The following is a 17187-nucleotide window of genomic DNA, read 5'->3' as shown; positions in this document are numbered from 1 at the left end:
TAATATTCAAATCTTTCGCAAAACACACACAGTAAATGTAGCAATTACCAATTTTATCTTCTAGAATCATTGTCTAAAATTACCAATATAGTTCTGTATCTGTGCTTTCTATGTTACTGTACTTCACTCAGCTCTTAATCAACTAAACACTGCAAATATCCAAAACAACTTAATTTTTAAGTAAAATTAGACTATCAAGTGCTCTGTTAAAATAAGAATAAATTAGATTTATTCTCTAGACTTCCTCTACTTATCTAGTAATGTCTAGGGAAAGGAATCATGTTTGTCTGTTATTTTTTAAACATATAACAACCCCATAGTATTCACATTATTTTTATTCCCTAAGTAATTAAATATTTTGATTAATATTTCCCTCAGTGTTTTGTTAGTATTCTAATTGCTAAAACCAAACTTCCTTCTCCTTTAAAAAATGGAAATTGCTTTAATCTTTCCTGATTATCTATTATTATTTAAGTTAGTGATTTATTAAGGTCCCTCACAAGACAGTTATTCAGCTTAACATGCACACACATTTCATTTTTGCACTGATTTTAAATAACTGATGTTATATTTCAATTTTTAACTAAACTTGATTTTTATCTATACTTCAAAAAAGCACTGCAGCTTATATTACCAATTTTTAATGACTATAGAGGTAAAAATTTAATGTTATTCTTCCATTTTCAACCACTGTCTTCTATTTATTTTAAACACTCTTCCTTCATTGAAATGGTTAGAATTAATGATAATGTATTGATTTTTTAATAAATTTAATCTTCATACTACAGAAGGGACTTTACAACAAATATTTCATTATTAGGTTCCGTAATCACAATCGAGAATTTTTCTTATGCTAAGACATATTAGGAGCATAAGCAGAACTCTGAACATCCATTTTCTATTTCACTGCTCCGTAAGCTCAATACTCACACAGACAGACTGGGGTCACAGATAAACCATGCATCCTGGAGTCAGAATCATTAAATCTCCAGGCCACATGTTTCAGGGAAGGCAAAGACAACTACTCTAATAACTGCAGGAAGAGAAAGACTAACTATACTCTTAGTGGGCATAGTGCAATTTCTTGAAAATTAGCCCCAGGCTTTTGATTCTCCATTGGCTAGGAATGAATCCACACCAGCTCCGGGTCCCCTCAGACAGACAGAAGACATAATTAGTCCCACTCACGCACAGGCTCAACCTTTTCATACATTATCCTCTCCCTGCTTCTTGACCTAGCAAAATCCTTCACACTAGTTCAAATGGCAGTACCTCTGAGAAGACTTCCCACCACTTCCAGGAGAAGAATCTGCCACTTGCTCTTCTGTACAGCCAAAGTGCTTTGTACAAACTGCTACTAATAGGACTTCTAACACTTTTAAAAAATAACTTTTTAAAAATTAATTTTTTATCAAAGTTGTAGTAGTAATGCTTAATAGTTACATACTGCTTACTACGTTCCAAGTACCATCTATATGCTTTATATATATTAGTATCCTAGGGCTGCCATTAAAAAAAAAAGTACCACTAACTGGGTGGCTTAAAGTAACAGGAATTTATCCGCACAATCCTGGAGGCTAGAAGTCCAGAATCAAGGTGTTAATAGGGCCATGCTCTCCTTGAAAGCTCTAGAGGAGAATCTGTTCCATGCCTTTCTCTTAGCTTCTGGGATTGCTGGCAATCTTTGATGTTCCTTGGCTTATAGGTGAATCACTCTAATCTCTGCCTCCATTGTTACACGACACTCTCCTTTTGTGTCTCTCTTCTGGGTCTCTTCTCCTCTTCTTATGAGGACATTAGTCATATTGGATTTAGGGCCCACCCTACTCCAGTAAGACATCATCTTAACTTGATTGCATCTGCAAAGACCCTACTTCCAAAGAAGACCACATTCACAGGTACTGGAGGTTAGGATTTCAACATATCTTTTTGGGGGATACAATTCAACTCATATCTTATATCTTAACTTATTGATCTGCTCAGCACTCCTATGAGATATTATTATCCCTATTTTACAAATGAAGAAACTAAAGCTCAAGGTTAAGAAAACTTGACCAAGGTCACAGAGCCAGTAAATGGCAGAGCAAAAATTTAAATCCAGGTTAGTTGGCTTCAGAATCTAATCACCTAACCATCATGCTATACTGTCTCTACATGCAGCAAATAGTTTAAGAAGTCAAATCAGCTAAAAAATTTAAAACAACAACAAAATAGCAATTCCCTATCTTATACACTCCTCCCCAGCACACACACACACAATCATAACTAGCCTACTATCCAGGGACAACCACTTTCAGCTTTTTTTCTGGTATTTATCTCCAAATTTCAAGTAACAAGTGTATACTGCTATTTTTGATTCACCAGTTTCAGATATCTATTGATTTTTTTATGGTAAATGAGGATTTCAGCTCATGTATATTCTCTTTTCCTCCCTCCATCATTCAGTATAATTATATATCAATTCTTGATTAAATCCATATTAAGAGTTTGCATTATTATGACTATTTAAGTATTATTCACTGCTGAGCCACATAGTATGTTATAAATGTTTCTTTTCTTGTACTTTTTTTTCATGCAGTTCATAATTAAAGCATTTTTCACAATTTTCTCTAACCATTTACCTCTTCCTACACCCTTGAACAACTCTGAAAATACCCACTTCAATACAATTTTCCATGTGGTCAAATGCGTCAGATCATCTTTTGATGATCCAATCATCTTTTGGTGATCCAATCATCTTTTGGTGTTTTAGGCATTCATCCTGGAACCCTCTAACCTCTTTCTCCAGTAGGGATTGTTGTGCTCCAGTCCTGTTGCACAGGCTTTGTCCTGGCATTCTCTTCACTGTCATTCTGAAAATTCTTCTTCTCTGAGGTTGGAACCCTGTTTCCTGGGTCCTCTGTTTCGCTCTTTTTGTTTATGACCTTGTTGTGGAGCACTTCTACCAATGGCTCCCTGAGTAAGAGTAAATATTTTAGATCACATACGTCTGAACATGTCTACTCCAACTTCACATTTGATTGACTGTTGGTTACATATAGAATTCTAGGCTTGAAATCAATTCAAATTTTTAAAGGCATTACTTCAAAATCTTCTTGCTTCCAGTCCTGCTGCTGAGAAGTCAGATGCCACTCTGATACCTGACACTTTATATGTCCTCTGTTTTTCTTCTGTAAAAAGTTTTTAGAGTCTTCTCCTTTTAGGTGCCATGGTCTGGGTCTTCTTTCATTCATGGTATTGGGTACTGGATGGGCCTTTTCATACTGGAGATTCCTGTCTTTCAGTTCAAGGACATTTTAATAATTCCCTTATCTCTGTTTTCTCTTTCTGGAAGTCCTCTTCATCAGATGTTAGCCTTCCTGGATTGCTCCTCTAATTAAAAAAATCTCTTCCCTCTTAGTTTTCGCTTTGGCTTTTTGCTTTTGCTCTGTCTTCTGATAGAGATTTCCTAAGCTTTGTTTTCAACTCTCCTACTGATCTTTTTTTCTTTTTTTGCGTACCATATTTTTGATTCCTAGAAGCTCTTTTTCATTTTCTAATATTTTGTTTTGTTGTTTTAATGAAATTCTGTTCTTCTTTCATGAGTAATATCTTTTCTCTGAGAATATTAATGGTTTCTTTAAGTCTTCTATTGGGAAGAAATGGTTAACAGATTGACCATTTTGTCTATGTGAAGATGACCTTGGGTTTACCTTCTCTCAGTACTGTTGCCCTGAAAATATACTGGATCACACACACATTCACACATACACACACACAAAATGCAAAGAGAAAGTCCAGCTATATTACTAAGCAATGTTATTTACTGAAAAAAATATGACCCTTGACTGGTAAATAACATCCATAACGGAAGACTGTGAGTGGAGTATAAAAACCTACTGGTGGAAAACATAGGCCTAGCTGCCTGGTGTGGTGTCTCTTAAGAGGGCTTGGAAGCTATGCTCATGTGCAATACAAGAAATGGTTCCTATTGTGTATGAGACTTCCCTGTGTTGTGCCTATCTCAACTTGTCACTTCCAATTTCATGCATTCCTCGTGGGGGCTGGGAAGTAGCATCCGGTTGGCTGTAAGGACTTCGAATGAAGAGTCCTACCTACCTAATATACTGACATGCTATGTTTTCTGTCTTGTATCATTCTACAAATTTAAGTGAACCTGCTGTCAGGTTATAGCCTATTGTATCCTGTGAGTACGAATGTAAATTCAAACCTGAAACAACTATTAGTGGTCATGATAAGCACTCATTTCCTAAACTGGCTATTTCTTCATCTTTATTTTTTTATATGTGTGTTTTAGTTTTGGTTCCTGCATTTCAAGTTGGAAGATTTCAAATATCTGGAGATCCTAGGCTATCAGTCATATTTAGGAACGAGGCAATAAACAACTGACTGAAAGCTCTGTCTGCAAATATTGGGCATAGAGTATCGTGGGCTCACTGGGAAGCAATTTTATAGCCAGGCAGCTACTTTTTTTTGTAAGGGTTCTCCAAATCTCTGTTAGTCTTTTCTCTGGCATTCTAGAGTTGGTGGAAGGTGGGGAAGGAGAGAACTGGGCAGGCATTAGTGGTGGTGGTAGGGGATGAGAGTACTAGTCTCACCATTCAGTCAACTTTCATTTAATCCCTCTGTTTTCAACACACTGCCTCATTCCTGTCCTGCTCTATGTCTGAGGTCTCTGAGTTCATAGCCTTTCTGATCCTGTTTCTCTAATGAATATGCCTCTGGTCTCCCATGGGAGAGGAGGCACCTGAAAATGCAGGGTGGTAGGAGTCTGGGGGTCTAACCTCTCCTAATACAGACTTTCACACAATCTCCATTTTCAGCCCTATGGCTCATCAAGGTCTTCTATAACATGTGGTATCTCTAATTTGTGAGCCTTTCCAAAGTTCTGTGAGAAAATCATCCCACTTCTTGTATCAGTCAGCGTCCAGTCAGGAAATAGAAACCATACCAGAAATGTGGACATGGAAAAATGGAATCAGCAAATGCGGCCTATGTCTTCTAGGCTGAAGGAGAACAAATCAAGAAGGAACCAGGAACTCAGGAAACGGTCCTCCCTGCCCTCAGGACTGAGATTTGGACCTCTATGGAGAAGGAGTAGCTGTCACAGGAACGTGCAGACCAGGGGTGGTGAAGAAACTTGCCAGAAGGTACAGGCTTGAGCTGCTTGACTGAGGGCTGCCGAGGTGAGTGCTACTGGGCCTCCTGCATGCTGATCTGCTAGCTCTTGCACATGGGACAGGAAGGGAAGCCCCTTTCTCCTGCTATGTTCTTGCAGTATCCCTCCAGAAGCCTCTATTGACAAAGCCTAACATCAAGCCAGCTGGCAAAAGAGAAATGTTTGTAAAAGGTCCAACTCCAATATCATAAAGCAGAACCAAAAAAGGTAGACTTGGAGCTGAAAGATAATAAATTGATTACTGGCACACTTCTCATCCATACCTCCATCTTCTAGAGGTACTTAGGTTTGACCTTCTTCTTCCAGGGTTAAGTCATTTATCATTTTCGCATCAGCTCTCTATCTTAATACATTAAAGCTTAGTTATAAGTTGTTTCTTAGTTTTACCAAAGACAGCATTTACATTTCTGTGCTCCTTGTTGTGGGATAACTAACAAAAGAAAGAGGGATGATAATTTCTTAACTCCACCATCAGGAAATCTCCCCACCTTTCTATAATTACTCTATTTTAAAACTAACTGGTCCATCCATGCTGTCGCAAATGGCACAATTTCATCTTTTTATGGCTGAGTAGTATTCCATTGTGTGTATATATATATATATATATACCACATCTTCTCTCTTCATTCCTCCACATAAGTTGCTTCCAAGTCTTGGCTATTGTGAATAATGCTGCAATGAACACAAAGGTGCATATATCTTTTTGAATTAGTGTTTTCATATTCTTTGGATAAATACCCAAAGTGGAATAGCTGGATCATATGGTAGTTCTATTTTTAATTTTTTGAGAAATCTCCATACTGTTTTCCATAGTGGCTGCACCAATTTATATTCCCACCAGCGGTGTATAAGGGTTCCTTTTTGTCTACATCCTCTCTAACACTTGTTATTTCTCATCTTTTTAATAACAGCCATTCTGAGAGACGTGAGGTGATACCTCATTGTAGTTTTGATTTGCATTTCCCTAACAACTAGTGATGTTAAACATCTTTTCATGTGCCTGTTGGCCATCTGTATATCTTCTTTGGAAAAAGGTCTGTTCAGATCCTCTGCCCATTTTTTGATTGAGTGTTTGTTTTTTGTTGTTGAGTTGTATGAGTTCTTTATATATTTTGGATATTAATTATGCTAAGTGAAATGAGTCAGATGGAGAAAGACAATTACCATATGACTTCACTCATATGCAGCAGATAAACAAACATATAGATACGGAGGACAGATTGGTGGTTACCAGAGGGGAAAGGGATGGGGGGAGGGTGAAAGCGGTAAAGGGCCATAAGGTGACAGATGGAAACTAGACTTTTGGTCGCGAACACAATGCAGTCTATACAGAAGTTGAAATATAATGATGTACACTTGAAATTTATATAATGTTATAAATCAATGTGACCTCAATAAAATAAAAAATAATTAATAATAATAAATAACTTCCTCACAAAAATGTGACAGGCCCCAGAGCAAAGTTAGTCTCTACTCTCCTATCATCCTTCCTTTCTCTTACCTCTCTCTGTGCCTCCCCATGTTACACACTTAATAAAGCCTGGTTGAATTAAATAAAATGCACATTCTCAAAAAATTTTATATACAAAATTCACAATTTGTTTCAGTTTTATAGCCGTACATCGGGCACCTGAATCCCAACAAGCTGTCTCATAAATCTATGCTGTTTACTAAAATGAGGAATAAGCATTTATAGGTCAATACAAGCTTATCTTTAGTTCTACTAGCAAAGCAATTCACTCTCTGTATAATATATTTACAATAAAAAAGAAACTTTTCATTTTATTTATTTAATGAGCAGATTGTCCTATTGCTCTAGATATATGCTGCAGTAAAATATTTTTCTAATGGCTGTCTTCTAAAGTATGTTATTTTTAGATGTTTATACTTACCAATTCAGGGATGTCTTTTACTTTCAGAGGAACTTGGATTAAACCCAAATGAGTCCTGAAACTAAGAGAATCACCATTTTCATAATTCGGGTTGCGAAGATTAATTAATACCTTAAAAAACAAATCCAACAAATTCTTTGGTTAGTTTCTTTATAGGATGTTTATACTTATAAAATTGGCAGTGATATTGGTGTATCACCACAACATTAAAAACTATTTGAGGTTATGCATATACCTTAATTATACTCTAAAATACTATAAAATTGTATTGAAATATTAAAATACCATAAACATGCTTTTAATTAGGATGGTTTAATATTCCAACTGATGATCTACCATATACAACTCTAAAACATTAAGAATTTAGTTAGAAAGAAAACTTTTTGATGGTAAGAAAAAATAAAAATTGATTATAATATTTTATCAGGGAAGGAGACAGAAAAATTAAAATTGCTTGATTGTAATATTTACCAGGGAAAATTTCAGAACCAACTCTAACTCTTTACCAATATTGACAAGATTTTTAGAAAAGACAGTAGAATAACATTGCAGGGTGCAGCCTCTAAACCAAACCCACAAGGAAAAACAAATTTCAGAAGCAAAGCTAATAAGAAAGACCATGTATATACTTTCAAAATTAAGCAGACAGAAGAAGTCTTAGATATTTGCACAGGCTTTAAGCTAGGGATCTCACTTCTATGAGTATAATTATGGAAATAACTAAAGATGTTTGCAAAGACAGTGCAGAAAGAACATTAGTGAAGTACTATTTATAACAGAAAAAGATAACACAACTTAAACATCCCTTTAGAGGGAATTACTTAAATTATGGTTAATTAATATAGTAAAATACAGTGGAATATGCCTCAATTAATATAGGTAATGACATGAAAAAATGTTCACAATATATTAAATTTTAAAAAGCATAGTAATGATAGTGTTTATTGCTGTATGATGGTATTATGAGTAATTTTTGTTTTAAATTTTCTTCTTATGTATGTTTTCTTATTTTTCTAATAATTAACATGCATTTTGGGGGGAAGAATAATAATAATTTTAAAAAATATTTTTAAATTGAAACTCTTGAGGGCATAAAACCATCAAGAATCCAGTAAAGGAGATGATAATGATAGAAACACTATCATATCTGAAGCATTAATGAACTAATAACTAATGGCTAATAAAATGGAATGTACTGTAATGCCAAAAGAATTTCCTAAAATTGCAAATACTAAATTGAAACTAAAAATATCAATGGTATTTGCTTTAAAAAATAAAAGATTTAGCAAAGAATCAACAGTATTAAATACAGACTAATATAGAACAACACAATTTTAGCCTAATTACACAAATAAGGGATCACACTGCATGGGAAACTCACAAATACAGAAAAGAAGAGGAAAAGAAATTATGATTACATGGGTAATAGAAAACAGAAAATATTAGAAATGCAGAAACTATAACCAAGGAAATAATTATAGAAAATATTCTTGAGTTAAAGAATCTCAGCATGAATAATAAAAGGATCAATTCAGCAACAGTCCTGAAGGAAATAGAATGTTACGACTATTAAGGAGAAAACATAAAGATAACCATATACAAATTTTATGAAATTTCAGCCCTTATGTCCTAGAAAAGGAAAGAGTTTGGGAGAAACCTTTAATAAGCTAAGAGAAAGAATACCATTACCATAAAGGCAGTTTCTGACTAAACTAACTTCTCTCTAAAGTTAAAAGGAGACTTTACAACTCCAAAAGACCTGAAATAATTTATAACAATGTTTTATGCTGTCAAACTGGTATCAGAGACAATAGGTTCAGAAAAGAAAAATAAAATGTGAAAGATTCATTCATTCATTTACTCATTCATTCAACACCTATTTATTAAGCAGCTATGTGCTAAGCACTATTCTACCTGTTGGAGACAGACCACATAAGGATAGGATTAATTTGCAGCTGGTTTGCCGTAGGCTCTATGCTTATCTCCAGGGTATGATACCTGGATGTCTGGGAATGATCCCTGGCCAAGATGGAATGGAATGTAGTAATGAGTCATTTATAATGTGCTATGTAATGTCCCCTGAAGGCACTCCATATCACTTTATTTACATTTTTTATTAAAAATGTACAGATGGCTGGATTGCACCTGATTTACCAGTGGGGGTATAAAAGATCCCTTGGAAAACTTGTGCCTTGACTCCCAAGACAAAAGTATCTTACTTGCATCTTGGTGGTTCATAACCCAAAGACAAAGTGCATTCTGTGCAACTGAGAAAGGGCCCTGGGAGCTATGCCTGGAAGTTTGCATCTCTTTGTATTTGCATGTGCTTTCCTCTGCTTGCTGAAAGAAAGCCTTATGCGAGCGTATCCTGTGAAGTCTTTTGAGTCTTTTCCATTATCTGACTCTGAGTAATTGTTGCAGCAGTGAACAAAACAGAATGAGAAGCTCCTGCCTTTGTGGCGCTTCCACCTAATAGGAGAAGGCAGGCAATAAGTGAAATAGAAAAATAGTATATTATATAATGATAAATGCTATGGCGAGAAGAAGAGTAGAAAACAGCTTTCCAAGCAGGGGCGCCAGGAAAGGCTTTGTTGAGAAAGCAACATTTAAGCAAAGACATAAGGAGTGAGGGAACGTGTAGACAGCTATCTAGGGAAAAAGTAATGCAGGCAGAGAAAATAAGGAGCAAAGGCCCTCAGATGTGAGGGAGCCAAGGGAAAGCAAAAGTAGAACAAATCAGGAGGAAAAGTAATAAGAGATGAACTCACAGAGGTAATGGGGTATCAGATCAAATAGGGTATTTTAGGCCACTGTCATGACTTTGGCTTTTAAGTAGAATGAGATGGGAAGCTACTGGATACCAGAAAAGTGGCTTATTCAGAATTGTACTTATAGGGCTTCCTCTGGAAACTGCACTAACAACAGATTCTAGGTGGGCAAGGGTAGAAGCAGGAAGACCAGTTAGGAGGCTACTGAAATAGTCTACTCAAGAGATGGTAACTTGGACCAGGGAGGTAGGAGTGGTGGTGATAAGAAGTGGATGGATTCTGGATATATTTTGAAGGTAAAGCTGACAGGATTTGCTGATGGATTACATGTAAGGTACAAGAAAAAGAGTGGAATCAAAGATGGGTAAATTAAAATAATTAGTGAGTTCTAACTGCCTACTGAAAGTTTCACTTGAATGCTCCATATGCCTCTCCAACTTAATTAAGCTCATCATCTTCACTAATGGACCTGTTCCTCCTCCTGTATTCTCTATCTCAAAGGCAAGTTACCTCTGCCCAATTACCCAATTTAGACACGTAAAGGTCATCTTTATCTTTTCTTTTTCTCATACTCCCCATATATAATCAGTTCCCAAACCCTTCTTAAAACCTCTTTCAAATCTGTTGAATTCTTTCCATTTCCAATGCTGTTCTCTTAGTTCAGATCTTTATCATGTCTTGCCTAGACTACTAGAACAGGGAGGGAAATAAAAAAGGAAAAGATTCACCGAGCACCTATATGTGCCAGGCAGCAGGCTACATGATTTATAGTCACTATTTTTTAATCAAAATCTTCCTAATTGATTTATTGCCTCTAATCTTTCCATACTTCAGTGTATTTTCCAAGAGCAATTTCCAAACACAAATCTGATCATGTCACTCCACTGCTTCAGTGGCTCTGGGGCTTTTTACATGGTGATCCCTCCACCTGGAGATATTCTTATATCGTCATTTCTTTCACATTTTTCCCTCATTAATATACATATATTTATCCAATAGAACCTACCTCAAGAAAATCCTTAGGTGCATAAACAGGTCTGAAAAGGCTTAAATCTAGAATTAACAAGATAGGTTAAAACAAAATTTCAGTTAATATATTATATGAATGCTTATTAATAATAAATGTTAATGATCCTTTCATACATTGCTGTGCAGCTAGATCAATTCAAACATTTGCAGAGTATCGGTTTTCTGTCATATGTTGTATTAAGTATTGGGAACACGAAAATGAAAAAACAGTCTCTCCCCTTGATAGCTTAGATGAGATATTCTAGAAAAAATTAAGAGTCTCCCTTTCAGAAATTTGTAATAGATTATTTATAATTGAAGTGAAAAAAAGTCAATATAACATAAAAATTCTATATCAGAATTCTCAAAGTACGTAGAATATAAACAATGCAATCTTAGTGAATTCCTCCAGTTGTATTGAACTGTTTTTGAACTTCTATAACACACTGTTTCCTTTATTATGGCACTTATTTCTTGCCTAGTCCCCCAAACTTTTTTTAAGGAAGAGTGGTGAGGGATTATGTACATGTCTACCTATACAATTATATACATCTATTTATCATAGTAATAGTAATTTATCATAGTAATTTATCATAGTAAATGATACATAGCTGTCATTCATTATATGTTTATAAAATTGATTGACTCAACTTTAAACATTAAAATGAACCAAAATAAATTCTTAAAAACATTTTAGAAGTCTTAAATCTCTTCACCATTTAACCTATTTTTAACATCTCAATGTAATTAAAGCTTGAAAAATATTTACCTTAATTATGAGTCTAAGAAATCCAGTGAATGATTTAATTTACTCTTTTATAAAAATATTTTCAAATGCTGCTTTAGAAAAAGAATAACTGATTTAAATATTCTCAAAATAATGGAGAACATTGACGATAGTTAGGAATTTTTAAACTGCAAAGTAGAAGTTTAAGCAAATAAAACAGATGATAGTAACTTAGTGGGGAGAGAAACTTGCTATCTTTCTGAAAGAAATGTCAGTATTATTTTGAATACACAATTAAGAAGGCAATTTTTTTCCCACTATCACATTTTAAAATACCTGGTTCATCAGTTCCCATTTCATTCCATTTATTGAGAAGTTCTTTCTGTTCTCCAACTGGCCTCTAAAAAAGGTAATTTTAAAATTGGTTTCATTTTGTGAAGTTTAGCATGCAGCTGAAAAATAAGAATCAATAACTTATCTAAAAGTTTAAGTAAGCTACTGTAACATAAGGAAAAATAATTTCATTACACATGATGAATTGTTTTTGGAATTACACTTACAATGGCTCAGTCAGAATATGCTGCTAATGAGTCCAAGAAAAGAAGGTAAATGATCGGTACTAGCCAGTAAATTTCACAAAGAAAAACTGCTCCTCAGCCACATACTACGTCTCTCACCCCATTCAGCAATCTCAGAAACGCATCGCAAGGGGGACTGGCCAAGAGAGTGTGACTGTGAGTCAGTAGCATCATCTTCCTATATGAAAGACAGTATATTACACAATACTACGTATTTAGACAGTTTTTCATATAAACTTATCCTTTTTTTACACCATTCTTCTGGCCTTCAGTGACTTGTTCTTGGATATTATCCAAAATGCATCCACTATATCCTGTCCAACCGCAGGGAATAAATAGTAGGTAGGGAGAACGAAGTGAAGAGAAACTTGCTCTCTCCTACTCGTGAGCAGCAATAAAGAATCCAGAACATTCCTCAAGTGTTTTTTTCTCTCTTTTTTCATCTCTCCTCTCTCAAAGCACAGAGTGACAGATAAATGCTGTGTATAGGAGCTAAATAGATCCAGTACTATGAGATCTAAATAGTTCTGCAGAGAGACACATCATTCTTTTCACTCCCTATGTTAATACTGAAAGATGGTACCCTATTGGCTATTACAAGATGACACTATGCCTGAACTCCATCTCTAATTCAAGAAATATGGCTATTGTGTCTATAAACCAAAAAGCAAGGAGACTAAAGGTAATTAAAATCTTTAAAGTACACATAACTTTTACAGCCAAATCTCTAAATAATCTATACTGTAGATTTTATACTTTATTTCTATTTATTCTCAAGATACAAGTTTACTACAAAAAGCATTACAACATACATAATAGAAATCTATACAGAATACACCCATATAATTGGCCTTTTACGGATTTTTGTTTCAAAACAAACTGATATACTAGTAAAAAAAAAGATAAATCTGCCTAGCAGTTATAACTTCATGAAACTTTCTAGTACTTGATTTGTAATAAAATACTTAAGTGTGAAAAGTACCTTTCGTGCCAATGGGATACTCAGCTCAGTGCACATACTATTTAAACTCTTCAAAATTCTTTTTTCCCAACTTCCCTGAAACATAAGGAACAATCTATTATTGTTTCTGGCTACCAATACCAAAACTGATTAAAAAAAGATATTATGAGTTATATAGAAATGGTGAGATTGGTAATCTTCATTCATTAGTTTACTCAACAAATATTGATTACTGTCTACTATGTGCCAGATACTATCCTTAGTGCTCTGTATCAAGCCGTGAATAACAGAAAGTGTCAGTCCTCATAGAACTGATGTTCTAGTGGGGGATGGCAATGAGGATAGATAAAAAATAAATCAGCAAGTCATATGGTCATTCTAGAATTTACATTCTAGATAAACATTTTAAGGAAAAATAGTAGATAATAAAAGGTAATTAAATTTAAGCATTTTATAAATGTTTGATAGTCAGGCATCCCATTAATGACCTAGTAAAAAATAAAATTTTACAGAAATTATTATATTGTAACTTTTCCAAACATGACATTTCACCCCTAAGTACTTCAGCATGAATGTTTTAAGAATAAGAACCTTTTCCTACATAACCACAATACCACTATCACACCTAAGAAAATTAACAATAAGGTTTCATATCATCATTTAGTCCATATTCAAAATTTTCCAGCTGTCCCCAAATTGTCTTTTATGGTTTTTTAAATCGTAGATCCACTAAAAATTCTTGTATTATATTACATTTGGTTGTTATGTCTCTTTCAGTGAAGCTTAATCTAGAGTCTCTTTGTCCTTTTCTTTTTCATGATATTGACTTTTTTGAGGAGTCTATGCCAGTTATCTTTTAGAATGTGTCACAATTCTGGATTTGTCTTACTGTTTTTTGGCAGTATTGATTACCTTCTTCTCTAGCCCCTATATTTCTTGTAAACTTGAAATAATATGTTAATTTTAATAGTTAATCATAGATTGATTATCCATATACTATATTTTAGTAAACTATTCTTTCTAATGCCAAGGTAAAATGCCATAATTTTTTTGGTCTTTTTACTAAATATGTCTACACGCCACTTCTGACTCACTGAAACCAAAATAAAATAATACCAAAGCTGCAAAATTTAGACCAAATGAAGAGAAAAGGAGAGAAGTATAGAGGAGAGAAGTATATATTACATTATTTATAAAGGACAGTTAAAACCACTCAATAAAAGTAGAATAATAATAATAGCTCCTTTATGTGGTTGTTATAAAGATTAAAGATGTAAAGTGCTTTGAACAATGACATAATAATGGTAACAATAATCATTCAATAATTGATAGCTTTTACTATAGTTATCATTATGCATAGCTTACTCTTTAACAGACATATTTAAATACATTACTCTCTTTATCTGAAATATACTCTCCATGCTCTACTCTTATCCCCAACAGACTTATTCCTACTTTATCTGGATATATCTTATTCACCTTTCAGGTCTTTCTCTCTATTAAGCCTTCTCTTACCTGGTCCTGCACCCCTTCCTGTGCCCTATCCTGGCACACATCACACTTTGCCTAGCACATAATAGATTCTCAATAACTGAACACATTTCTACTCTAAATAACATTGCAAGCATTTTTTAAAATTTTGATACAATGGCCTAAGCAATGAATGAACAGAAAAAAAAATTCATCTATAGAAGAAATATAGAGCTATGTGAAATGTATAAGGCTTAGTTTACTAAATATATAGAAATAGATTTTCAAGAATAAAAGAGTACACTTAACAAATCGCATGAAATACCCCCAAAACAAATTCCATTTACTGGCTTATTTTCAATTCTTTTCTTTACTGTAAATAGTTCTCTTAGACACAAGACTTAAAATACATTTGGTACCTTATTCATGATCAAACATTAATTATAACAATACAACCCACTTCCACCCTCAACATCCTTATCCCCAATTTATCTGGATAAATCTTATTCAACTTTTAGATCTCAGCTTATGTATCATTTCCTTTAACAAGCCTTCTGTCACTTGCTCCCTCCACTCCAGATTGTGGCAGGAACAGGAACAGGTACTACTCAGCCATAAGAAACGATGAAATCCAGCCATTTGTGACATCGTGGATGGACATTGAGGGTATAATGCAAAGTGAAATAAGTCAGAGGGAGAAGGTCAAATACCGCATGATTTCCTTCATTAAGTAGTAGATAATAACAACAATAAACAGACACATAGAGACAGAGATTGGATTGGTGGTTACCAGAGGGAAAGGGGGGAGGGAGGAGGGTGAAAGGGATAATTCGGCACATGTGTGTGGTGATGGGTTGTAATTAGTATTTTGGTGGTGAACATGATGTAATCTATGCAGAAATAGAAGCACAATGATGTAGACCTGAAATTTTTACAATGTTATAAACCAATGTTACTGCAATAAACAAAATCAAAAAAAAAAAAAAAAAGAAAGCACATTACAATAAAAATAAAATTTGCATAAAGATTAAAAATCCAATCCCTGAATTTGTATCATTTATCCTATTATACAAGGAACCATACTGCTAGCTATTGAATTATGATTCCAAATATTCTCATTTTCAACCACTCATAGAAAGGGCTATTGAATTAATAAAAAGACAATAACTCTCAGATATAAAAACAAAATTAAAGTTACAATAGACATCAAGGTGTGGCTCATAATATATACTGTACATATTTTCAAGACTGTAATACACAATTTTAATACAGCATAAAACCTACTAAAAACTCAAATATGAAGTCCATTCGAAATAGAATGACACTTTCTGGAATTACATCTTGACAAGATATTCTGAAACACGTTTGTTAACTTATCCTTTAAAAATTATTTTGGCAAAAACATCTCATTCAGGTATTTTCTATAAAGTACAATTTTAAATAAATAATCATAATTCTCCAAAACGGATATCCCACTGTACTAAGTATTTCAATTTACCAACATTGAATTTAACATTAGATGTAATATACAGAGAAAAACGTTACACAGAAAAGAAATTAGACATCAGAAGAAAGCATTCTGAGTGAAAAGAGTTTAGGAAACAGAGTTATGTGATTTACATGCGTTTACATATGTTATTTTATTAGCCCTTTGAGATATGTATCTTACTCTCATTTTACGAATGAGGAAATTTAAAAAGAACACATGAGAGTAGAATGAGAAAGAATAGTAAGAACTGAAACAATGCTGATCAAATCTTTATTCAATTATCATTTTTTTCTGTGCTCCACAACTAAAGTAGGAACTTAGAAATAATCCAGAAGAAAGAATATGACTAAAAATTGAGAGATGGAAAGAGGAAAGGGATGCTCAATTCAGAAAAATTCAAATTTTTATGGCTAAAATGGGGAAATGAGGTATAATTTCAAATAATAAAAAGACATTGATTCAACAAATATTTACTGGTCACCTATTAAACACATGCCTCGAAAGATGAATAAAACAGCATCCTTGTCCCTAAGAAATATATCACTTTTGTGGTAGGGGTGGAGAGGATAAGACAGATACACAAATATGGGACAGGTTGCAAAAAGTTCATAAGGGCTATATCAGTCCATATGTCATAAACCACAGAAAGAACATAAAAGAATGAGCAAAGAAATAGAAAGCTAGACATATCAGAACTTCTGGTTTTCAACAGAACACACACTTCCTTGAAAATCCTAAAAATAATAAAAGAAAAATGACCCCAGGCGTTGGCCATGTCTTCCCCATTCCCTGTTCCATATGTGTGACACAATGACAAGGTTGGCAGGACTTTTCCAAGGTACCCCTTGCAAAAACTTCAATCAGATGGTCAGAGAAGTCATTTCCATAGACATCAGAAACAGGAATACAATTTCCTGACAATGAGCGGAAATCCAAGATGAAACAAGTGGCTGCTTTCAAGCTGGGTCATCCTTTAGGTTCCCTCAAGAACTGTAATCTTAATTAAGTGGTATTCATTTATTCCCTTGTTTACTCACTGACTCACTGACTAACATATATTGAATGCCTTCTATGTGCCAAGCACAAAACTAGGACCAGTGAGTAAATATTCTAAG

General features: G+C 34.2%; 1 protein-coding gene across 7 annotated transcripts in view; it reads right to left on the bottom strand.

Moving 5' to 3' along the window:
• Positions 1-17187, bottom strand: part of TBC1D19 (TBC1 domain family member 19) — a 140981-nt gene that overhangs the window by 80998 nt on the left and 42796 nt on the right. For 6 of the 7 annotated variants that reach the window (XM_058546840.1, XM_058546841.1, XM_058546836.1 and 3 more), the window contains 4 exons: positions 13135-13209; positions 11911-11974; positions 10846-10892; positions 7072-7182 (listed from right to left, as the gene is read on the bottom strand). In XM_058546840.1, coding sequence (XP_058402823.1) covers positions 7072-7182; positions 10846-10892; positions 11911-11974; positions 13135-13209 — 297 coding nt within the window. The remainder of the gene's footprint in view (positions 1-7071; positions 7183-10845; positions 10893-11910; positions 11975-13134; positions 13210-17187) is intronic. The other variant, XM_058546839.1, reaches the window with a different exon arrangement.

Source organism: Diceros bicornis, chromosome 8 (genome assembly GCF_020826845.1).
Source record: "Diceros bicornis minor isolate mBicDic1 chromosome 8, mDicBic1.mat.cur, whole genome shotgun sequence".
NCBI lineage: Eukaryota > Metazoa > Chordata > Mammalia > Perissodactyla > Rhinocerotidae > Diceros > Diceros bicornis.
The sequence above is the reverse complement of the archived record's forward strand: the minus strand, read 5'-3'. Positions and strand labels throughout refer to the sequence as shown.